The 24246-nt window shown below is 37.3% G+C and overlaps 3 protein-coding genes and 4 non-coding genes across 11 annotated transcripts; 6 read left to right on the top strand and 1 right to left on the bottom strand.

Annotated features, from left to right (window-relative positions):
- TRNAG-UCC lies at positions 1–72 on the top strand. Its single transcript has one exon. It is a non-coding gene; the product is annotated as a tRNA-Gly (tRNA).
- A 2724-nt stretch (positions 73–2796) lies between these two features.
- Positions 2797–6354, top strand: LOC112521679 (F-box protein CPR1-like). 2 transcript variants are annotated; one of them, XM_025130671.1, is made up of 3 exons: positions 2797–3315; positions 3391–4299; positions 6106–6354. In XM_025130671.1, exons 1-3 carry the CDS (start codon positions 3265–3267, stop codon positions 6190–6192), a joined length of 1047 nt encoding a protein of 348 aa, XP_024986439.1. In that variant the 5' UTR covers positions 2797–3264; the 3' UTR covers positions 6193–6354. The 2 variants fall into 2 exon arrangements, with proteins under 2 accessions (XP_024986439.1, XP_024986438.1); XM_025130670.1 differs by having other exon boundaries at positions 2797–4299.
- Positions 6355–9517: 3163 nt separating this feature from the next.
- Positions 9518–9589, top strand: TRNAG-UCC. Its single transcript has one exon. It is a non-coding gene; the product is annotated as a tRNA-Gly (tRNA).
- Positions 9590–9619: 30 nt separating this feature from the next.
- Positions 9620–17193, top strand: LOC112520718 (F-box protein CPR1-like). 4 transcript variants are annotated; one of them, XM_025129211.1, is made up of 6 exons: positions 9620–9797; positions 9917–9994; positions 11906–11951; positions 12041–12546; positions 12620–14691; positions 16853–17193. In XM_025129211.1, exons 5-6 carry the CDS (start codon positions 13654–13656, stop codon positions 16991–16993), a joined length of 1179 nt encoding a protein of 392 aa, XP_024984979.1. In that variant the 5' UTR covers positions 9620–9797; positions 9917–9994; positions 11906–11951; positions 12041–12546; positions 12620–13653; the 3' UTR covers positions 16994–17193. The 4 variants fall into 4 exon arrangements, with proteins under 4 accessions (XP_024984979.1, XP_024984981.1, XP_024984982.1 ...); XM_025129213.1 differs by having other exon boundaries at positions 9917–11951; positions 12041–12231; positions 12312–12546; XM_025129214.1 differs by having other exon boundaries at positions 9917–11951; positions 12041–12231; positions 12306–12546.
- Positions 17194–21531: 4338 nt separating this feature from the next.
- On the top strand, positions 21532–21603 carry TRNAG-UCC. Its single transcript has one exon. It is a non-coding gene; the product is annotated as a tRNA-Gly (tRNA).
- Positions 21604–23277: 1674 nt separating this feature from the next.
- On the top strand, positions 23278–23349 carry TRNAG-UCC. Its single transcript has one exon. It is a non-coding gene; the product is annotated as a tRNA-Gly (tRNA).
- A 145-nt stretch (positions 23350–23494) lies between these two features.
- On the bottom strand, positions 23495–24203 carry LOC112522277 (voltage-gated hydrogen channel 1). The gene has a single exon (XM_025131400.1). The coding sequence runs from the start codon at positions 24173–24175 to the stop codon at positions 23495–23497; it is 681 nt and encodes a 226-aa protein (XP_024987168.1). The 5' UTR covers positions 24176–24203.
- Positions 24204–24246: the final 43 nt, after the last annotated feature.

Below are 24246 nucleotides of genomic sequence, written 5' to 3'. Positions count from 1 at the left end.
GCGTTTGTAGTCCAACGGTTAGGATAATTGCCTTCCAAGCAATAGACCCGGGTTCGACTCCCGGCAAACGCATTTGTTATCTTCTTTTTTTCTTACAGATTCCATCGCCATGGATACAGTTATTTTTTCTACTTAAGATTTTCCCCAAGGAATCGTTTGATAACCTGGTACGTGACATTTTTTGGATATGGTTTGGGTGGAAGAATTAGGGATAGTTTCGTGTTTCCGGCCAGCGGTTTCGATTCTTTTGGGATACCTGTAAGGCTGTAAGTAATTCAAACACTATTTTACGGTCGAAGTCTGACTTTCAGTAATCAAGACTCCATATAAAATTAGTTTTATGTTATGTTGATCCAGATGTTGTATGTTACGGGTGCCATTGATGAACTGCAGGACAAGTGTTTGATGAAAATCCCCACTCACTTACTTTGGATATACTCTACTATGTCTGTTGTCCATAGCTTTATATAAGTTAAGTGTCTTAATTCTGCCTAATCGTCTATACATATTCTGCTGAATTTTGTTTTCCTTTGTTTCATGTATGGAGTGTTGGAGAATTTGTTAGTGATATAGAAGAGAGAAAACACTTGCTCTGCATATTCTATTGAAGACGAAACTTAGCCTATAAACAGGAGATACAACCTATCTAAGGAAAACACTTAAAAAGGGTCTGTTTACCAAATGCTTAACGGTTGAGCATGACAAAGACCAAGAAACTTACCCGGTAAGAGGCATGTCAAGATCTGACAAGCACCGAGAATCTTAGCCAGTAAGTGAGGTGGAGATTCTTACCCAGTTAGCGGTTATCGTGAATGAGAAGCTTACCAAAAATCCATTTTGTTGGCCAAGAATCTTACCGGTAAGGTAAGTGAGGGTGGGGATTCTGGGCTGTAAGTGCTTACCCAATAAGAAGAGAAGAGTATCATCTCCAACACCCCCCCCTTCATTTGACTTTGGACAGCCCAAGTTTTGCATAAAAGTCTTCATATTAAGCTCTTGATGAACGGATATGCAATGCAATTTGAATCTGTTGATCAGTTTCGCATCCTTCTGACACGACTTCTCTTTTGCTTAGTAAGTCACAAATAAAATGATGCTTAATTTCTATATGCTTAGTTCTGCTGTGAAAGACTGAATTTTTAGCCAACATCATAATAGATTTACCGTCATAGCAAAGAAAAGTGGCTTCACCAAGGAGTAAAGAGATTATTTTAAGAAGTCATCCGGCTTGTTAAAAATTTTGTGGAGAAGGTTTTGAAAAAAAAAATTGGGGATCTTAAGCGACCCCAAAGAAATGTCTGAGAAAATGAAGAATTGAAGAGTTAATGGAGGGCTAGAGACTAAAGTTGGGAAAGGAAGAGATGCTTGGGAAAGCAGAACAAGGAAGCGTGATAAACAACATAAAAAATAATCTATGCAAGGACGATAGAAGCATAAGGGGAAGTGCGAAGCTGGTAAACAACCGTAGAGCAGTAAAACAGTATAACTAGTTGATGTAAGAAATGCATGTGGCCTATTTAATTGTTCCTCCCTCTAAGGCAATTCACCCTTACAGTATTATACGGCTGCGTTTGGTACTTGGGACAGGACAAGACGGGACAAAACTCACAGTCCCACGTTTGGCATGTCATGGGACAGGACAAGAACTCACTATCCCACGTTTGGCGCGACATGGGACAGGGACAGGGACAAGAATTGGGACAAGGTGGGATAACGTGAGACAAAAAGGCTTTCTTCTCATTACAGCTCCTTGAAGCTGATCAACTTTGGCCATGATCTCTAGCTTTACCCCAATTCAGGACCCACAAATTCAAGACTGTTGATATGTCTCAAAGCAATGCACATATGCAGGTGTCAGGGACTTTGATCTGACCAGCTTCACACTATTCCTGAAGTCCAACCTCTTTCGCTGGTAGCAGGCAATCCAAAATTCTAGCATTTGACCGGTCAATGTGAGGAAACATGATGAAGTATTTTTTATTATGTCAAGATAGATGATGTGTGCTGTGTTACAAGCCCAAGCTCATTAATAGGATGCATATTCTAGAAGGGGTAGTTTTGGTATTAAGTCTGTTGATAAATAGGAGTGAGGTGGGAGAGTGGATGTATAAAGAAAATTGTTGAGTTTGTCCTTGGGAGAGTCTAGCCTCTAGAATAGCTAGTTTCCTATCATTTTCTTGTTAATTGAAGCATCTGGCTACTGTTTCTTTCCCATTGCTTTTATTTTAATTGTTCAGTCTATCTAGTTCATAACAGACACCAAGAAAAAAGGTTGCTGCAAAAGAACCCATCAAGGCAAAGAGAAGGACCTTTATGTGGTGATGGAAGAAGTCAAGGACGATGCTTAACAAGCATATGCTCGCTGGTAAAATTACACATCTAAGAAATGAGTTTGGGTTTGCCAAATGAGTTGAAAGTTATACTGGTGGGGACCCAGAACTGGTCTATTCGAGTTTGGAGGGCCAGTTGTCTGTGTTTATCCAGTGGAGGGATATGATGACAACAGTATAGTTTTAAAACAAGGATGAATTATCAATACTGGATTTTGATAGGAAGGGATAAGACTTAGGCCAGAAAGAAGGAATGCCATTAACTGTCATTTCAAATATGGAAATCAAGTAATTATCAAAGATCTTGATGATACTAATAATCTTATTGTTTGTTGATTTGTTTCTATATATTATGTATGTATATCTGGCAATTCTAGTTCAGAGCACAATGATGATGAAGAAGCTTCTGATATGGTGTCAACAATTAGCAGAGGAACGGAATTCTGGCCTGCCAAGGCGATCTATGGAAACTTGGTACTGAGGACTGTCAGTGCTTGGAACCTTGGTGATGATAATGGCTGGTTTGTAAGTTTTTGTTCTTTTTCACGCTGTTGAGATATAGGTAGATGGAAATTGCTCGTATTATCATGATGATTTCTAGATTACAGAATTAATTGGTGAAAAACCATCATAACTACGCTTATAGATCGAATTTGTTCATGGATTCCTTGGCTAGTGCCTTTTTGTAAATGGCCCTCTTACTTGGTAAGTATGTAATGTTAAATGGAGTCACCAAGCACGCGTAGTAAAGTTTCATAGTCATCACGGTAAAAGAAATATCTCGAAGCGGTAATGTTTCAGTAAAAAATTCCAGAGCCGTGATTTATCTATATACGAGTACCATTCATTGATAAATCTAGCATAAAAAAAATCTTCCATTCTAACACCCCCCTTTTTTTCCTCGCAAGAACCAATCGCCGAACCTAGGGTTTCGATGGCATATCTTCCGCCGGAAATCCTCGAGCAAATACTGATAAGATTGAAGGTGAGGGATCTGATCCGATGCAAATCTGTGTGCAAGTCTTGGTTATCTTTGATCTCTGACCCTTGTTTTATCAAGGCCCATCTAAAGCATAGCTATGAGCGTGATCGCAATGATGAAAAAATTGGAGAAAGGAGAATTGTTATGTCTAAATATCGCGGTTTCAATATCTATGAAACGTTTGATGTTGATGAAGGGTTGTATGACTTTTATAAGCTCCATATGCTCGGATCTTCTGATGGTCTGGTATGCGTCTCCCCTTCCGATAATGAAGTTCTAGTAGTTAATCCTTCAACTAGAGAAGTTAAAAAACTAACTACTCCCCAAATTCCTGAACCCGGACATCTGTGCTGGGGATTTGGTTATGATGCATCCACAGATGATTACAAGGTTGTATTAGGGTCTATGATACGTGAGAAACTAACGTATTTTCAAGTGTTTAGTTTGAGATCTAATACGTGGAAGGTTATTGGATGGATAGATTATATTTTCCTAAGTAGGATGGGTATCTTATGCGAGGGGGCGCTTCATTGGCTTGCATATCGCCCTTCATCTGGAATTAAGTATGCAATTCTTTCTTTTAGTTTGTCCGAGGAGAAGTTTGTGGAAATCCCCCAACCTGTTGATGTGAGCTACCAGTCTCGTCTTGGTCAACAATCATGTATGCGTTTGGGGACTATCGAAGGTTGTTTATGCGCATTTCGATATGAAAATCTTCCAAATGACATATGGGTATTGAAGGGGAACAACGGGAAGCAGTCTTGGGAGATATTTAGATCTGAACGTGAGGTTAAGCGCGAAGTTGTGCACACCATAAAACAATTGAGGTATTACATTCCAAATAAAAATACTTTTTGCTATGAACCATATGTACTCCGAAGTGCAGTGTTTCTTGGGAGCTCTACATTTGTAGAAAGTCTGGTATCTCCCCATTTTCACAGGAGACCAAGGAGGAGGCAGGCAGCGAATACCATGAGGCGTTCTCGGGTAGGTTCTAATTGTTGTTATTACATTTTCCTTTTCATGTGCCTTACAGTGTAGCATTCATTCTGCCGTTTGATTCTTATCATTTTTTATGATGGCTAGTGTACGATTTTATAGTTTAGGCGTATAGGTGATCTGAAGTTCAGAATCATGTTTGTTAAACATAAAACAGTCGCACTAGATTAGAGAGAGCATTCCATTGGTCAAATTTTGCTAGGCTGTTTGGATGGTTTTCCATCAAGTCCTGTATGCATAAAGATGTCTGTGTGCATTGAGATGTCTGTGTGCATTGATCTGTCTGTATGGATTTAGAAGGTTTTTGTTTGGGAGGGTTTTTTCATAGATGGAATAAACATGTCTTTTAATTGGAGGGGGATGTTTAGAAAAAAAAACTTGGTTTTCTGCATAAAGCTGCCTCTAAAAGCTTATTGAATAAACCACTTTCTATATCGTTAAGCCACTACCAAACAGTCATATATAGCTGACCGAATAAGCTGCGAGTCCCATTAAGCCTGTTAGCAAACAAGATCTAAGTTTTGTTTGGTTCAATGGTATAAGTATACCTTTTTCTCCCGTTAGGTTGTGAATTCAAGTCTTTCTAGAGACTTCAATGTATCGGTTTGTTGACCATTCAAAAAATTCATCTTTCTTGTTCACTGTCTTGATATTTTCTTTATTTTGGAAAGGCGTTTTGTCCATGTCTGAATTCAGTGGTGCAGGAAGCCTGCAAAAGGTGAAACATAAACTTATGATCTTTTAATGATCCTCGTGAATTGTATACGCTCTTAGGAACTAATTGTGTAACTTATAGCATACTTTTGATTATTAGTTCTTGAAATAGCAGCTTTCAAGTTCATTAGTAATGAAGATTATCCTTTTTTGCAAGTCGGGGGTCTTCTAGGAAACAGTCTCTCTGTCTATTGAGACACAAGTATATATAGCTGACCAAATAAGCTGCGATTCCCATTAAGCCTGTTAGCAAACAGTCTCCCACCCTCAGCCCTAGTTCCCTACCTCCGAGTGTGATATAATGGGTCTATTTCGTTTGGAACAAACAATTGTTTTCACTTTTGAGGGAATTAAAGACGACATTTAGGTTGTAGCTCTTTGATTGCCCTCATATATTATTCATCTGTTTAATATTTATCATTGCAATTGTATCAGTTGCTATTTTTCTTTTTCTTTTTTTCCTTACTCCACCCTCACTATCTCTCTCTCTCTCTCATCAATGTACTCGCTCTTTGGTTCTACTTTAACCATAAATTGGGACTTCATTCACTTGTATCTTTCTCTCATACAAGTCCTATATGGATATAGTTGTCTGTGTGGATTAATCTATCTGTATAGATTGAGAAGGTTTTTGTTTGAGAGGGTTTTTTCATGTCATAGATGGATGGAGCCTGTTTTTTGATTGGGAGCAGCAAGTTCAGAAAAAACTTGGCAATCTGCATAAAGCTCACCCTTATAAGCATACTGAATAAGCCACCTTCTATTTCATTAAGCCACTACCAAACAGTTATATATAGCTGACCGAATAAGCTGTGAGTTCCATTAAGCTTATGAAGTTGCTAACAAACACATCCTCACCTAGTGCTTCTATGAAATTGGGCATACACTCTCACCTGTAGTTTGATTTTTTCATTTCTTTTACTTTTTTTTTTACAAGTTGGTGGTGTTTATGTGGTAGAAGAAAAGTCTGCATACATCTTACTATCCTAGGTTTTCTCACATGTATCTGTGTGTGAGATTTAATGGGGTTTTTTTGTTTGGTTTATTGCATACACTCACTTTCTTGTTCTAATCTCTCAGGTGAATTCAAATAATTACGGGTATGATGTTCCCCCTGCCGATGACGGTTCCATTTCTGGTGCCGGTGCACAGAGTTCGATGATGTAGAAGCTGTCAAGTTGACAGAGCCTTGCCATGTTAACCTTCCTTGCTGCTTTTGAAAACCCTTGCTCTTGGTTTTTGTGTGTTTAAAGATTTTCAAAGTGTGTTATAAAGATTGTTACTTTGTTGAACCCTTGTGTTTGTGCTTGATGGTATTAAGCCCTTTGCTTTAAAGATTATGATTTATGGTGTTAAAAGTGCTTTAGTTATCATAAATTCAGTTTTAACCATCTTGTGTGCAGTTTCAGCAAATGCTTTTTTTTTATAAACCTGGATATCCAATCCGCTATGTGAGCCGACTAATCTCAGGGCGACGACCCGCTTCTCGGGTAGCCCAAAGTCACCGTATTTGAATCTCCGTGGGCACAAGGGGATTTTTATTACCCATTGGATTCGAACCCAGGACATTCAGACACTTTTGACCTTTGGAGTTCAAGTTCAAACCAATCGGACACCACTCTTGTGGTTAGTTTCAACAAATATTGAAATCTTGGTAAGCTTCTTTTCCTTGGTATGTCAAACTAAATCTACACGCAATAACAGGTTATTCAAGAGAATAATCTTCTGACAAATTATCTTTTAAATGTTTAATATATTGACCACTTTGAGTTCACAAAAGGGCGAGACGACTTCGCCCAAATACAACACAAATAGGGCTTGCTAGCCTCTCATGAACCCCAAAATTCCCCTCACATTAGTGTCCTTGAAGGTGGGTTCCATGTGGAGCCGGTATGGGCTGCCCGTAATCAACTTTTTGTCCAAACTTTGAGTCATTCTTATACCAGGAAAGACGTACTTTATACAGAGGCATTCTTAAACTTATTAGAAGGTGATGTATTTAAATTATCCCGTTAAAAAGAGATTCATCACAAGTGAACCTCCATTACTACAAGTGCTTTGGCAGTGTCTGGATTTGAATCCAAAGTAGATGAGATTTTCTACCCATCCCCTTGAGGTTTTGAGACTTAACCAGTATGTCACATTTTTTTTGTCTTTAATACATAAATACATAAATCTTGGGGAGATTTATCATTAATGCATATGCTTTTATTGAGATGTCATATCCTGATTCTTGATTGCCATTTAATTCTAGATTGATGAAGTTGTCTTTTTATGCATCTTGTAGTTTCCCTTTTGTGGTTGATATGATTACCGGGATCCCATCCCGTCCCTGATCCCAATCTTCGTCTTCGTTCCTATCCCCGTCAAGAAATATGATCACATCCTTATTCCTGTTCTTGACAGGAAACGGGGATATCCAACGGGGAATCGAGGAATTTTTCCTGTTAATATAAGATATTTAAATTAAATATGTTAAACATCACACGCGGATCAATAATGGTCCATGTTTAAATCTCACATATTTTCAAATTTTGCTTTAATAGAGATTCATAAATTCATATGTGAAGAAATTCACAACATCATACATGATTGTTTGATCAAATGTTTTTGACTTTCAACGTTTTTTTATCTTAAAAAATAAGACAACTCAATGTGTGTGTGTGTGTTTTTATCGGATTCCCCAATGAGATGTTCTCATTCCTATGCCATATACGATTGTATTTGATAGGATGATCAAAAGACAAAATGACACTTTTGCCCTCATCCCAACCTACTGTTGATTCATGATATAACTCTTCTTGGCTCATTACTTTTTTTTTTTTTTGACATATTTTGTGGGCCGTTTAAGATTACATACTCTGTTTGTCAAAAAAATCGTAAAGAAGAAACGTATGCTCGGTGTATTTATGGAAACAACTTCTCTATCCTTTGGGTATATTTTATCCAATTTCTAAATGATATGATGACGAGGTCGATCTTTAAGCCTTTCACGTCGTCGCAAGGACACAATGTTTTTCAAGTCGTGATATAAGACGGTAAATTTATGTCATATATATAATTATATACAGGGTCAGATTCAAGGGAAAACCCAAAAGAAAATATAAAACTGAGAAACACGCTGGATCCGGTTCATGTGAAAGATATGCACATGTGCATACAAGTAATTTGTCCGGTATAAACTTTTGTATAACATGTACATATGCATAAAAAACAATAAACAATTTAAATTACTTGTATGCAATTTTCATTTTTTTAGAGGTTCCCTTTAACCCCCTCCCCCTCTACACACACACACACACACACATATATATATATATATATATATAGAGAGAGAGAGAGAGAGAGAGATAGGTTCAAACGCGAATGCATCCACTTTACAAAAACGCGAGAACACCATTTATCACATGTGATAGTACACATGAGCGGACCAGGTGGTGAGCGAAACGACTTGTCCTGCAACTTAGGTCGTGCTAAAAGTCGTTTGCTTTTATGATTTAGTATTACATATGATGGTCTTGGTATATTATAGTATCACATCAAAAACACTCTTATCACTATGATAATACATGTGAAGGAGCTTAGTGGTGTAAGGACGACTTGGCCCACAACCAAAATCATACCAACAGTCGTTCTCATCTTTGATTTAGTATCACATGTATATAATTTATGATGAAATAATAGTACCATATTTGATTGTTTTATATATATATATATAGAGAGAGAGAGAGAGAGAGAGAGAGAGTTGGGTTCACGTGAACTAGAATGTTTTCGTGAGACCCGTGTGACCACAAAATAACACTGAAACTTCACAGCAGAACTTTGTGAAGATAAAGAAACTTCGAACCTTCACAATATTTTGCAATTAATGTTTATTGTTATTTAGGTGGTTTTATGGGTTTCATGAAAACAATTTGGTCTCAGATGATCTGAATGCGTGTGTGTATATGTATATATTAGTATTATATAAAGGATTCGTAATCAAATATTAAAAAATATAATCTAAAGGGTTTTTTACAACATTGTTTTAACCATTAGTCTATGAAGTTTGTAAATTGATAAAATCACAAGTGATTTGATTAATAAATATTTAAAAAAATAAAATTTTAAATTAAAAGAATATAAAATACACAAAAAATAAATTATAAAAAAAATAAAGAAAAAAGTCACGCTTTGTAAAATAACGCACGTAATGACTATAATTTAGGAGCCTTTTATCGAATGCAACAATTTACTGGGTAAGCGTTCATTTGGGTAAGAGTTGTCATCTTTATTCACCGAGTAAGACTCTCCATCATTTTCATCACTCTTACCCGATAAGATTCTTGACTTTCTCATGTTTATCCAATAAAAAAATTTATACGTGTAATAAACAGCCCCATAATATGTTATGACGTGAATCACGCCTTACATAAGTGCTATAAATCTTTGGTAACAATGAAAATACGTTGCAGATTAATTTCTTGATTCTTCAATACAAGTTCGTCATCTTGCGTTTGTAGTCCAACGGTTAGGATAATTGCCTTCCAAGCAATAGACCCGGGTTCGACTCCCGGCAAACGCATTTTTCATACACTTTTTGCCTTTTTTTTTTCAACAAATTCCATCGCCATGGATTGTTTTTGCTGGTACAGTTTATTTTGTATTTCAATTTTTCTTCAAGGAAGCGTTTGACAACGTGGTATGTGGGTTTTTTTTGGATATGGTTTGGGTGGAAGAAATAGTGTTAGTTTCGTGTCTCCGGCAGCGGTTTCCATTATCTTGGGATACAGGTCAGTAGTTTCAAACACCATTTACGGTCGAAATCTGATTTTCAGTAATCACAAAAAATTAGTTTGATGTTATGTTGATCCAGATTTTGTATGTTATGGGTGCCATTGATGAACTGCAGGACAAGTGTTTGATGAAAATCCCCACTCACTTACTTTGGATATGCTCTACTCTGGCTGTCTTCCGTAGCTTTATATAAGTTAAGTTGTCTTAATTCTGCCTAATCATCTCTACATATTCTGCTGAATATTGTTATTATTTGTTTCATGTATGGAATGTTGGAGAATTTGTTAGTGATATTGAAGATTACCTATAAATAGGCGATGAAACCTAAGGAAGAGGCTAAGAGAAAGATTCGTTGAGTAAGGAAACACTAAGGGAGGCAAAAGCATATCTTCTTATTTGGTGATAATAAACTAAAAAATAAACTCCCACAGAATCGAGTTACTCTTCCTAGACTCTCCCTTCATTCGAATTTGAAGAACCCATGTTTGCCCAAAATCTTCATGGTTCTAACTGATCAAGGTCTTGGTGAACAGATCTGCAATATGTAGATCAGTCCTGCATCCTTAGACTGAACTTCTTTTTTGATTTGTGACTCACGATTTTAAGATGATGCTTAATTTCTACATGGTTAGTTCTGCTATGAAAGACTGGATGTTTTATAAAACATTATAGCAATGTCACAGTAAAGAACAGTTGATTCATTTTGCTCTTGACCCAAGTCACCTAGAACCCTCCTTAACCAAATTGCTGACATGCAGCAACATTCACCACCACATAATCAGCCTCTATAGATGGAGGAGCAACTGTGGCTTGCCTTTTTGAACTACGGGAATTAATAATTGACCCGAGAATAAAGCAATTTCCAGAGGACCTCATTTGTGTCTAACAATAGCATAGGTGGGTTCTTCTAAATTGTGTCTAACATCTTCCTAATCATCTCTAAACATCCAAGTGAGGTCTATTTTATTCTGTTTCATGTATGGGTAATTAACAGAGACTTACTGACCTCACTTTGTGACTTCGGTTCATGCTTACAACCATGAATACATTTGGTTATATAGTATCTGTTTGATTGTGTTTATCTATGTGATGGATAATCTTCACTAATATAGACAACGTTCCGAGTTATCAACACCATTTGTATTCAAATTTTGACTTCCAGCTTTGAGTGTTATGCACAAATTTAGCTTGATGTTGTCTTCAACCATCTTGTAGTGTTATAGTGTGATTGGTTAACTGCTGAACAAGTGCATTAAAAAAGTCAATACCCACCTTGCATAATTGTCTCCAGCTATGATTCATAGCTTTATATGAGCTAATTATTATTTAAGAAGAAGATCCCAGGTGGGCTATATGTTATTTCGTCAAATTTCTTCCTATTCATCTTTAAATATCTAGTTGAATTTTAGTTCCTCTATTTAAGTATGGGTGATGTAACACGGACATGTTTAGAAAATGTAGCGAAGTGACTGAACCCCTCTTTATGATTTCTGAATATTCTTACAACCATGAATGCCTGGAATATTCATTTAGGCCGAATGGCTGTTTGCTTATGCTCCGATTAGTATGTTGCTAATTGTGTGGTCTCCTCGTCAGTTAAGAAGTAAAGAAACATTTGAGATCTGTGAAGCACTTACATAGCTTAAATCAGGGGTTATTTACTACCTGCTTACTGCCTCTTACCGGGTAAGAAGCGCTTACCTTGTCAGAGATGCTGCTGTTTATGAAGCCCCACTTACCGGTCCATGATGCTGACCGAGATGCTGACCTGGTAAGCTAAGAGAAGGACTCGTACTTGGTAAGTGATTAATGCTGACGCTGACCGCATTCTTACCCAAGTTGGGTTAGTAAATGGCCCCTAACATAAGTAAGCCAAATGATCAATTCTATTTGATTATGTGATGGCCAATCTGTTTTAATGGTCAATAGCCTTGTGTTTCTTTTGATTTGATTTTTGTGCTTATTTGTTGCTTGTATGATTCGACATCAATGTAAAATGCTAAATTGCTAAGCTTTGTCCTTTCGATTATGTGATGCTTATGTGTTCTATTATAGTTTTGTGTGACTTGCCTCATTTAGAACAAAGTCCCATTTAATTTCCCAGGAGGGATCAGCTTCATCCTCTTTCACTGTTGGAGGATTTAAAACAGGTCTGAACACCGCACTCCTCTATGCCTTGTTTTGTTGTATCAAGTGATGCATATATAATATCTCCTTAAATCAGTTTTTCTTCTTTCAGGTTCTTATGGAATTTGAAGGTTATTGAAAGAGGCTATAACAAGGTGTGGCTCACAAAAGGTGACAACTTTACTCCTTTCTAAAGATAACACTCTTTTTTGCTGCTTCACATCCTTGTGGTTCCTTTGAATCCCATGTCAAGGCCTCGGTCACTACTATCTTTGATCCGTAACCATTTTGAACTCCAAAAAGGTACACTGCCAACAACAATAAAAGCAACAGGTCTATTCTCTCAACTCTGCATCACTGCGTGTATCTTACTTAAGCTGCAGAAGACAAGTGAAGACTCTAAAAGTTCTGCATCCACTTCCTTGGCCATCAAACCTCAAGACGTTCCTCAGATTTCTTCTTATTACAGCCCCTTTTAAAGTTGATTAACTTTGGCTATGATCTTTGGTCTTACCGCAATTCTGGGCGCACTATTGCAATTAGCATCCAAATTCAAGACTGTTGACATCTTTCATGACTATGCACTCGTGCTGGTGTCAGGGACATTGATCTGACCAGGTTCACCCCGTATTCCTGAAGTTTAACCTCTTTGGCTGGTAGCAGGCAGTCCTCTAAATTTTAGATTTGGCAGGTCAATATGAGAAGTGTCATGATAAATGATGTGTCCTCCTGCTGGGAAAAGGTGGTGCAAAAGAATCTATCAGGGCAAAGAGAAGGACCTTGATGTGGTAATAGGAGATGTCAAGGACGATGCTTAATAGGTTGATGCTCACGAGTAAAATTGCACATCTAAAAAATGAGTTTGGGTTTGCCAAACAAGTTGAAAGTTATACTGGTGGGAACCCAGAACTGGTCTATTCAAGTTTGAAGGATCAGTTGTTCTGGGTTTATCCTGTGGAGGGATATGATGACAAGGATGTAGTTTTAAACAAGGATGAATTATCCATATTTGGTTTTGATAGGAAGGAAGAAGGTTGAGTCCAGAAAGAAGGCAAGCCATTAACTGCGATTTCAAATATGGAAATGAAGTAATTATCAAAGATCATGATGATCTTGATGAGACTAATAAACTTACTGTTTTATGATTTGTTTCAGTCTGACTAGTCCAGAGCACAATGATTATGAAGAAGCTTCTGATATGGAGTCATTGCGATTAGCAAAGGAACGGAATTCTGGCCTGCCAAAGGCAATTTATGGAAACTTGGTACTGAGGACTGTCAATGCTTCAAACCTTGGTGATGATACTGGGTGGTTTGTAAGTGTATATTCTTTTTTCTTGCTGTTGAGATATAGGTAGATGGAACCTGCTCGTATTATTTTGACGGTGTCTAGATTATAGAATCAATTGGTGAGAAACGATCATAAATATGCTTGTAGATCGAATATGTACATGGATTCTTTGGCTAGTTCCTTTTTGTAGTTGGCCCCCTTGGTAAGTATGCAATGTTAATTGGAGCCACTAAGCAGTAAAGTTTCAAAGTCATCACGGTAAACGAAATATCTCGAAGCAGTAATGTCCCAGTAAAAACTTTAGGAACCATTTTGTCTATATATGACTGCCGATTACTAGATTCATTCATAAATCTAGCATCAAACGAGATCTTTCATTCTAGGGCACACACCCCTTTTTTCCTCCAAGACCCTGCCACCAAACCTAGGGTTCCAATGGCACATCTTCTGCCGGAAATCGTCGAGCAGATACTGATAAGATTGAAGGTGAGGGATCTGATCCGATGCAAGAGTGTGTCCAAGTCTTGGCATTCTCTGATCTCGGACCCTCGTTTCATAAAGGCCCATCTCAAGCATTCTTATGAAAGTGATCGCAATAATGAAGAAATTGGGGACAGGAGAATCGTTATGTCTAAATATGCCTGTTTCTATACGTATCAACAGTTTGAAGTTGATGGCAAGCTCTTCGACTTCCATGATTGCCATCTACTCGGTTCTTCTGATGGTCTGGTATGCGTCTCCCCTTCCCGTAATGAAATTGTAGTAGTTAATCCTTCTATTAGAGAGGTAAAAACACTCAGCAATCCCAAAATTCCTAAATTTGGATCTTTGTGCTGGGGATTTGGTTATGATGCATCTACAGATGACTACAAAGTTGTATTAGGGTTTATGAAAGGTGAAAACGTCACCTGTTTTCAAGTGTTTAGTTTGAGATCTAATATGTGGAAGGTTATTGGAGAGATAAATTGTACTTTTCTAAGTAGGATTGGTATCTTATGCGAGGGGGCGCTTCATTGGGTTGTATATCATGCTTCATCTAAAAAGAAGAATGTAATTCTTTCTTTTAATTTATCCGAGGAGAAGTTTGCGGAAGTGCCCCAACCTGATGATGTGAGTTACTGGTCTCGTGTTTCTGACCACCCATCTATGCGTTTGGGGACTATCAACGGTTGTCTATGTTCATTTCAATATGAAAACCTTCCCAATGATTTATGGATGATGAAGAACTACAATGTGAAGCAATCTTGGGGGATATTTGGACCTGAACGTGTGATAAAGTACGAAGCTGTGCACGGCATAAAACGATTGAAGAACTACATTCCAAATCAGAGGCCTTTGTGTCATGAACCGTGGTTGGTCCGGAGTCGGGTTTTTTTGGGAAACCCTATATATGTAGAAAGTCTTGTATCTCCCCATTTTCACAGGAGACTGAGGAGAAGGAGGCCGGCAGAGGATACCACAAGGAGTGCTCGGGTATCTTCTAATTGAGTTATTTCATTTTCCTTTTCATGTGCATTGTAGTATGCATCCATTCTAAACAATTGCTGCAGGTATTGACTTCATTGGGAATGCGTTATATTTATATATATATATATATATATATATATATATATATTCACACAAGGCTTTCATCTTTATAGTGTTAGGACTTGTTCTATGAATCCTTGATACAAACATCTTAAATCTATTTGTCTAAAGAGTAGTGAATGAGAAAGAAAAGATAACGAATTTTGAACCGCTAAGGAGAAAAGGATAAAATAAGCCAGTTCTATCCATACTCGATATACATAAAATGGTGATCATGTATTCATGTCACCACAGTGGGTGAAAGGTGTTCTATTTGATATCCACCTTAATACAACCATATATTTCCTGATTATTGTTGACCCCACTTGTAAATCTGCTAATTTTGTAGATATACAGCAGCATTATATTTCGTATTTCTTCACTTGCTAATATTAGGATAGATACACACCTCTTCAATTCTCTTGGACGTTAATCTTTAGTCTAGTGGCATAGTGCGTATAAGTGATCCGAATTTCATATGATACTTGTATATTTGCTATACTAATCTTCTTCATATGATACTTGTATATTTGCTAAGTTGTGTTTGGTCCAATGGTATCGGTGGATCTTTACAACCGTCAGGTTGTAAGTTCAAGTCTCTTTAGAGACATCAATGTATTGGTTTGTTGACTGTTTGAAAAAAAAATATCATCTTTTTTGCTCACTGTCTAGTTATTTTCTTGATTCTGGAAATGATTTTATCCCTGTCTAAATTCAGTGATGTAGGAAGCCTGGAAAAGGTGAAGCACAAACTTCTTATGAATCTTTTAATGATCTTCATGAACTGTATAAGTCATGGGAACTGATTGTGTAACCATTTTCTTTAGATATTTTGCATCTATTGATCATCGGAATTGTGTCAGCAAGCCCTCTTTTGGTGACCTTTTAGTTGCAATTTTTTTCTCCCTCCACCCCCTTTCTCATTAATGTACTCGCTCTTTGGTTCTAAAAATCAAACCAAATGAGACAAAACGAACACAGTATATCCCATCTCGAGGTGGGTCTCAGGTGATGTGCGCAGAGCTGTCCTCTACCCCAGATAGTAGACTATTCACATGAAGACCCCCGGCTTGCAAAAGTGTGTGCAAAGGCTGAAAATTAGAAAAAAGAAGTGAATCACGGGAAAAAGGTTTAAAGGCTAGAAACTAAAATTGAAATGGAGTAAAAGTAAGCGAGCACCAAAGAATCAAAAGTAGGTAAAGAGGAACATAACGAAGGTAAGACAACGAACCGTCCCCTAGTCTAAGGGGTTGTTTGGCTGGTTTTCTATTAAATCATGTATGGATGAAGATGTTTGTGTGGGTTAAACTTTCTTTATAGATTGAGAAGGTTTTTGTGTGGGAGGGTTTTCCCATAGATGGAATAACATGTTTTTTAATTGGGAGGGGAGGGGAGGGGAGGGTTTAGAAAAAAACTTAGCTTTCTACATAAAGCTCCCCCTCCCCCCCCCCCNTTTCTCATAGATGGAAGGAACATGTTCTTTAATTGGGAGGAACAGGTTTGAAAAAAGAATTTGGCTTTCTGCATATAGCCCCCAAAGAAGCTTACTGAATAAGCTACTTTCTATATCATTAAGCCACTACCAAACGATCATGTATAGCTGACCAAATAAGCTGCGAGTCCCATTAAACTCATTAAGCTGCTAACAAACAGACCCTAAATCAGGACTCTAGTAGCCTATCATCCCCTCTTTTGTTCTACTATAATCATAATTCGGGACTTCATTCGTTGGTATCTCTCTCTCTCTCTGCCGAAGGATCATGTGAGAATAGGAGTTAAAGGTGAGAAGTGTAAGAAGGGATTTGGATCCTTGATCACTTTTAATCTCAATCCAACCCATGAATTGTGCTTTAGAAGGGAATTGATCCGGTGATCTCGTTAGTGTTGATCTAGTGGAACTATTCAATTAGGATTGATCCAAAGGGAAGATCCCTTCTTACCCTTCTCACCATAACTCTCATTCTCACCGGAACAGAACCCCTCTCTCTCATACAGTTATAAACACTATTTACTGCTTGCTTCTACTATAATATTGGGAGTACACTCACTTCTTGTTCTAATCTCTCAGGTCTATCCAAATAATGTTATTATAGCACTGTATGCTGTTCCCCGTGCCCAACCCAGTACGGATGAGGGTACCAGCTCTGGTTCCAGTACCCGTGCTGAAGCGAGTGGCAATGCAGGTCCCAGTACGGGTGCCAGAGTTTGATGCGGTCAAGTTGACATAGCCTTACCAGCTCATGATCTCAACCTTCCTTGCTGTTTTAAGACTGGTTTTTTTAAAAACCCTTGTTCTTCTTTTCAGTGTGTTTTGTGCTTGAAGATTTTCTAAACTCTGTTCTAGAGATCATTACTTTGTTGGAGCTTTATGTCATGCTTGATGATATTGGATATGTTTTAAAGACTAAATTGTGGTGTGAAAGGTGCTTTTGATATTGTTTCCATATTCTTAACCATCTTGTGTTAGCTTTCAGCAAATGTCGAAATCTTGGCCATCTTCATTTCCCTGGTATGTTATACTCAGAGTTGTTTGGTTGATTTTCCTTTTAAGTTCTGTATTGATAAAGTTGTATGTGTGGATTATTATTTCTGTATAGATTGGGAAGGTTTTTTGTTTGGGAGAGTTTTTTCATAGATGGAAGGAGCGTGTTTTTTTTAATTGGGAGGGGTAGGTCTGGAAAAGACTTGGCCTTCTGCATAAAGTTCTCCCTTAGAAACTTACTGAATAAGTCATTTTCTATATCATTAAGCCACTATCGAACAATCATGTATAGTTGATCGAATAAGCTGTGAGTCCCATTAAGCTTATTAAGCTGCTAACAAATAGAACCTCACTCTACACCCTATCTTGATTCTTGATAAAATGCATATGCTTTTATTCAAGATTTTTCTTTATGATGTGTTTGTTCAAATCTCGTTTTTATTATTGATGCATATTATTGCTATAAATCTTAGAGTAAATTACGTTTTTTTGTCCATGTGGTTTGTTAAAAAGTGTGATTTTTGTCCCTGTGGTTTAGAAATTGTGGTTTTCGTCCCTATGGTTTGTAATTCATTGCTATTTTTGTCCTTATGATTTACAATGGTCCACGTGGTTTACAACTGGTTTGATCCCTTGTACTTTAAAGGTAGGAATTAATCCAAGAACGAAAATAGCAATAAATTGTAAACCATAGAAACAAAAATCGCAACTTCTAAACTATTAGGGATGGAAATTGAAAATATTAACAAACTACAGGGTGAAAAATTGTAATTTACTCAAAATCTTATATGTGATCTGCTCATTTTCTTATGGTTATCTGATTCTTGATTGCCATTTAATTCTAGACTCTTGTACATTTTGTAATTCTCCATTTATGGTTTATATGATTGAACTTAATGGGATGATCAACACAAAATGACACTTTTGCCCTCATTCCAACCTAGTGGATAAAGTATTTATGGGTATTTATGGAAGAGAAAATATATTCCATTTGGGATTTACTGAACTTGTTTCGTCTAATAACAAATTTGTTATGAGTTAAGCATGAGACATAACATATTTCATGATTTGATCTGTTTTGATATAAGAAAAATGATTGTGTGAGAAGAGAAGTTATTGTGAGAAGCGTGTGAAGAGATCTAGCCCTTGATCACTTTTAATTTCATACATACTCATTAATTGCGTTTTAGAAGGAAATTGATTCGGTGCATTTTGTTGTATCTCATTAGTGTTTAGATTCAAAATTATGATTGATTCAATGATGGAGATATCTTCTTACACTTCTCGCCATAATTTTTCTTCTTATCGGAACCTTACCCTTGATATAGTTGATCGTATTGATCTTCCTTAGATTGGCACTCAGTTTTCCATGAAATTACAAAATTGCTACCGTGATTTTTAGGTATTTGATATGATCTAAAGGATAAAAATTGTTTTCATAGTTTTTATGGAAAATGGATATTCTTTCCATCAACTTGATGAGTTATAATTTCTCTATCAGATAAGTCACCGTTTATGTATATTTTTTATACTAAGTTGTAGCAGTGATGGCCAAAAACCGGGCCGGGCCGGTCCTTATCTGTCCTGGCCCTCAACAAATCTGGACATAACTGGTTTCGGTTAAAAAAGGTGAGCCCGGTTAAGCTTTATTGTAACCGGTTACGGGCCGCCGGTCCCGGTCTTGGTCATTAAGAAATAATATTCTTAATTTTTTTTAATGATATATATTTTTAATATATTATAAAATTTATAATTGGGTCACTCATATACACTTTAAAAATGCGTTTTTTATAATTAAAATTATATTGTCTCACAAAATATAACGAGAAAACGAGAATTATGAACGTTTTTTTTTTTTTTTTGTGTTTTTTGCAAATTGAGAACTTGATATATAAACCCCTCAACCAAGACATTTATATATAGCATTTAGAAGGCAAAAAATACAAAAAAAATGCCCAAAAGAGTCATAAATGATTAGTTTTTTTGAAAATAACGGCTACATTTATTAAAAGCTACATATTTGAAAAATCGGGCCGGGCCGGGCCGGGCCATAAATGATCCTGCAAAACACCCAAAATGCATAACCGGTCCTAGATTTTGGTCCTATAACCGATCCGTACCGGTCCTTGGCCAGTTCCAATTCCGGTCCTCTGGTGGGCTCGGACCGTGCAAGACCGGTTTGACCATCACTAAGTTGTAGCATAGTCTACTTTCTTTAAACAAGCAATTAAACATCTAAAGGTGAATTTTAGGACTCATCTTGTTTATTTGTGTTGGTACGTATTTTTATGATATTTGGCTCAACTCAAGCAAATATTCGGGATTGGTCTATTTTTCTTGGCAACACCGTTGTTTTGAGACAAAAGAGCTTTTCAGTGAACCCTTATTGGGTGTCGGTTATCTTACTGAGTGAACATGATAAGAACCAACAATCTTACCCGGTAAGAGGGACAACAAGAATCAAGACTCTTATCCGGTAAACATTTACCAGGTAAAAGACTCTCGCCAACAATCCATTTTAATGGCTGAGAATGTCGTTTGATTAGGTAAATGAGAGTGATGACTTTTATCCATAAGCATTTACCCGTTAAGTGTTTACATTGTTACATATTTTATAAAATCCTTAGTAATTGATGAATTGTGGCATATCTCATCATTTTATCTTTAATAAATAATATCGATACATAATGGGGAATCTAAGATAGAGAGATTATTGCCCTTGACCTTCCGGTATACTGGGCAGACGTCAGCCTCCATACATAGTCTTACGACTTTACAGAAACCTGTGTTTTTGGTAAACAGTTGTCTGGGCCTAGTCACTGCAACCCCCTTTACGGATTAATAAAATAAAAAGAAATTGATGAACTATTCCCAAAGGTGCGAGCTAAAAAAAAGTATAAAACCACAAGGGGGGTGTCTGATTGGTTTGAGCTTGGGTTCCAAAGATCAAAAGTGTCTGGAGGTCTCATGTTTGAATCCATGGAGAAATAAAAATCCCCTTGTGACCATGGAGGTTCAAGTGCGATGACTCTGGGTTACCCGCGAAGTGGGTGGTCGTCATGGGATTAGTCAGCTCACATAGCAGGTTGGATATCCAGGTTAACCAACTAGGGCTCCACATGAGTTAGGTTGGTTGGGTTGAAGGCGTTTGAACAACCTAACTCAAGCTTTGCAGTTCGGAAAATCTCAACCCAACCCAAATAAAACCAGGTCGGGTTGGATTGAGTTGTCCGTGTTGAAACTTTGATACATCATTTTACAATCTAGTTAATCATTTTATTTAAATGAAATAAAATCAAAATAAGATCATACAGAAAATGCTAATAAACTCAAAAAACTAGTTGAAATTTCATGCAAATAAGAAAGTAAATTACAGTTGAAATTGTAATATAATTTTTGAATATAGCTAATTTGCGGTTGGTCTAATGTCTAATTTACATATATTAATTAAGGACTTAACAATCATATTAAATATGTAGTATAAAAAGACATCAGGTTGAGTTCAAATTACCCTAACTCAATTTCAACCTAATAGATATGATTAGGGGTGAGCAGTGGAACCGGGTACCCGGTTATGGAACCGGAACCGCATTGGAACCGCCGGTTCCGGAACCAGAACCGATATGAGTGGTTCCGGTTCCGGTTCCTAAAATACGGAACCGATTGAGAATGGTTCCGGTTCCGATTCTCAATTTTTTGGAACCGTTACCTTCCGGGTACCCGGTATTTTTCAATAAAAAATTATTATTATTTTTTAATACCAAATTTATATTAGGTTTACATCTTGAAAGCATGCCGTCATTTTCATTCTTCATATAGAATGATTCGTATTTTTTCAAATTGTGTGTTCACTTGGATTCATAGTATGTAATCGTTAAACTTTAAACATTTACCATTATAGTATGTAATCGTTAAACTTTAAAACATTTTCTATTAGTCTATTATGGTTTGTAATCGTGAAACAATATTTGTAACCATTATTTTATATAATTTGTATTCTTGCTTATTTATTTAGTGTTTTGGCAATGTTTTATTTTTTATTTCTAAATAACAAAATTTTAATATTTTAGGAAGCGGATCCCCGGAACCGGAACCGGAACCGGAACCGGTTTCCGACGGTTCCGGTTCCAAAAATTTAAGAACCGCTCTAACCGGTTCCGGTTCTGGTTCCAATATATCAATACTCTTTCAATTTGATCTAATTTTGTATCACTGGTTTCAATTTGTTACAAATACCTGTGAGCCAACCATTAATCACACACCATGCGTTTGTAGTCCAACGGTTAGGATAATTGCCTTCCAAGCAATAGACCCGGGTTCGACTCCCGGCAAACGCATTTTTCAACAGATTCCCTCGCCATGGATTGTTTTTGCAGGTTCAGTTTTTGTTCTTTTTTTGTACTTGGCTACGCTGCAAGGAATCGCTCATTATTGGGGATCTTTTGGATATTGTTTGGGTGGAAGAAATAAGGATAGTCTAGTGTCTCCGGCAGCGATTTCTATGCCTTTGTGATACCGGTTAGTAATTTCAGACACCATTTATGGTCAAAATCTGATTTTCAGTAATTAAGACTCGATATAAAGTTAGTTTGATGTTATGTTGATCCAGATTTTGTATGTTGTGGGTGCCATTGATGAACTGCACGACAAGTGTTTGATGAAAGTCCCCATTTACTCACTTCAGGTATGCTGTTATTCTGTCTAATCGTCTCTACATATTCTGTTGAACTTTTTGTAAGTTATATTCCGACACAAATCTACCGGGCATCACGAAAATTATTATCTCAATTTTGACAAAAATTGTTTCTTTTTAAACTTGGATAATCATAAAATACCTCCCCATTAAATGAAAATGATTGCTGAAGTAATTAATCAGTAGTTACAAACTGTTTACAGAAATGACAAAGACTTTAGAGCCAAAAGCTCTTGAAAGTCGCACATTCTTCAAGAAGGTCATTTTCCTTTATGAAATCTATAGAGACGCCGCCCCTAGGACTCTGTAAGGGGGCACGGCCCCCTTAACCTCCGTCATATGGTGCCGTCTAACGATCTTGGTTTTTAGTTAACTTACACGAATATGCGTCCCATGTAATGTTACCCTTAAATGGGTTTAATTTTGGGGATTGCTATATGCACTTCTTTGATGCTAAAGTCATGTCAAATCATAAATTGAGAATGTAAAACTTGAGTTTTTGTTGATGTATATTTGGAGGAAATTACTATTATACGGCGGTGCATTTAACGCACCCCTTAATTTTTACTATTAACACTAGCGTCGACTAAATGCACCCATATATAGTATATATTGCTAAAGGCGAATGATCGTTTAAGAAAGAGTGTTAAGGTGAGAACAGGGACAGACCCAGAAATTTTTTCAAACGGTGGCATCGTTTGACTATAAGAAACATATATACGGAATTTTTTTTCAATCGATGACACCATTTGACTAAGAAAATGACACTAACACGAGTCGAACTTAGGCCTGGGGTGAAATAAAAGCCTTGCAAACCAACTCTACCAAATAAAATATGTTCTCATTGTAGTTTCAGAATACATACGGTGACACACAACAGATTAATACGGTTGCACCTTTCACGAACCTAAATTTTTTTACACTTCGACGGAGGAATAATACGGTGGCACGTGCTACCATAACCACCACAGTAGGTCTGTCCATAGGTGAGAAGTGTAAGAAGGGATCCGGACCCATGATCACCTTTAATCTCAAACCCACCCATGAATTGTGCTTGATAATGGTATTGATCACCTTAATTCTCCTTCTCACTAGAACCCAACCTTATTACTAAATCCACCCATATATAATATATATTGCTAAATGCACCTCCGCCTACTAATTTCCTCCTCACACACACGTCGAAATCAAAACTTATTTTACATTCCCAATGATAATTTGACCTGATTCTGATATAAAAGGGTGCATGTAGCATTAGCCACTTACCCTTCAAGCCCAACGATATAGAGTCATATAACACTACATAAGCAAACATGTAGCGTTTGTAGTCCAACGGTTAGGATAATTGCCTTCCAAGCAATAGACCCGGGTTCGACTCCCGGCAAACGCATTTTTTATTCGCTTCGATTTTTATCGGTCGTTTAACGTATTACGGGTCTCATTTACTTGACGTAGATGTAAATCCTACAAGTATGTACATAAATACGGGTTCATTTGATGATCATTACAACATATTTCGATACGTTTGAATGCATCTAAAGTCGTTGATTTAGTTGTTCTTGCAGTTCTTCGATGATCGTGTTCTTCTCGGCTATAATCCTGTTGAGTTTTTCATTTTCTTCCCGAATCAACTCCAACTGACAAAATATAGTCGTTATCTGCACTTGAATGGCCTCATCGCTGAGCTCGAACGCGCTCTCAACGACCCTCAAAACCCGCCACAAGCTCACCACAACAATCAACCCGACCCCAATCCTTTCCATCAAAACCTCAGATAACAACGCTCCGATCAAAACCACACCATCGGCTACCAAACCGGGTCGTCTAAAAAATGAACTTCCGCACCCCACGACTAGTGCCACGCTCTTGGTAGCAAGAATCGCCAATATCCCAATTCCGACCCAGTGGTACCAAACATCTACGTTCTTGTTGATTCTCGTGCTTTTGGGACAAGAAACTAGAGTTTTCGAGAGTTCAAGAACCACCATGGCGAGATCAACGAGGAGCAATACGATGGCGATGACGTGAACCGGGGTCGATTCTAGGAAAGCGGTCAAGTGGGTTCTCCATGGAGGTTTCGAGTTGGAAGTTTGTTTGGTTGATCCTGAGAAAAACTCCCAATTTTGTCTTCTTTTGCAGCATTTGATGAGATTTTGGATGGATATTTGGATGGATATAATTGAAGTGGAGGGAGGTTGGATTTGAGATGAATCCATTGATGGAATGGAATTGTGGATGGAAGGTTGGATTTGAGATGAATCCAGTGATGGAATCGAGTTGTGGATGG

Source organism: Cynara cardunculus (genome assembly GCF_001531365.2).
Source record: "Cynara cardunculus var. scolymus isolate 2C chromosome LG 11, CcrdV1, whole genome shotgun sequence".
Taxonomy (NCBI): domain Eukaryota; kingdom Viridiplantae; phylum Streptophyta; class Magnoliopsida; order Asterales; family Asteraceae; genus Cynara; species Cynara cardunculus.
Note: the sequence above shows the minus strand (reverse complement) of the source record. Positions and strands in the feature narration are given on the sequence as shown.

Bases quoted from the DNA above. Each gene is read 5' to 3' on its own strand.
- LOC112521679 (XM_025130670.1), top strand. From the start codon at position 3,265: ATGGCATATCTTCCGCCGGAAATCCTCGAGCAAATACTGATAAGATTG. The intron at 4,300-6,105 runs GTAGGTTCTAAT...CTAATCTCTCAG, and splicing joins ATACCATGAGGCGTTCTCGG to GTGAATTCAAATAATTACGG.
- LOC112520718 (XM_025129211.1), top strand. From the start codon at position 13,654: ATGGCACATCTTCTGCCGGAAATCGTCGAGCAGATACTGATAAGATTG. The intron at 14,692-16,852 runs GTATCTTCTAAT...CTAATCTCTCAG, and splicing joins ATACCACAAGGAGTGCTCGG to GTCTATCCAAATAATGTTAT.
- LOC112522277 (XM_025131400.1), bottom strand. From the start codon at position 24,175: ATGGATTCATCTCAAATCCAACCTCCCTCCACTTCAATTATATCCATC.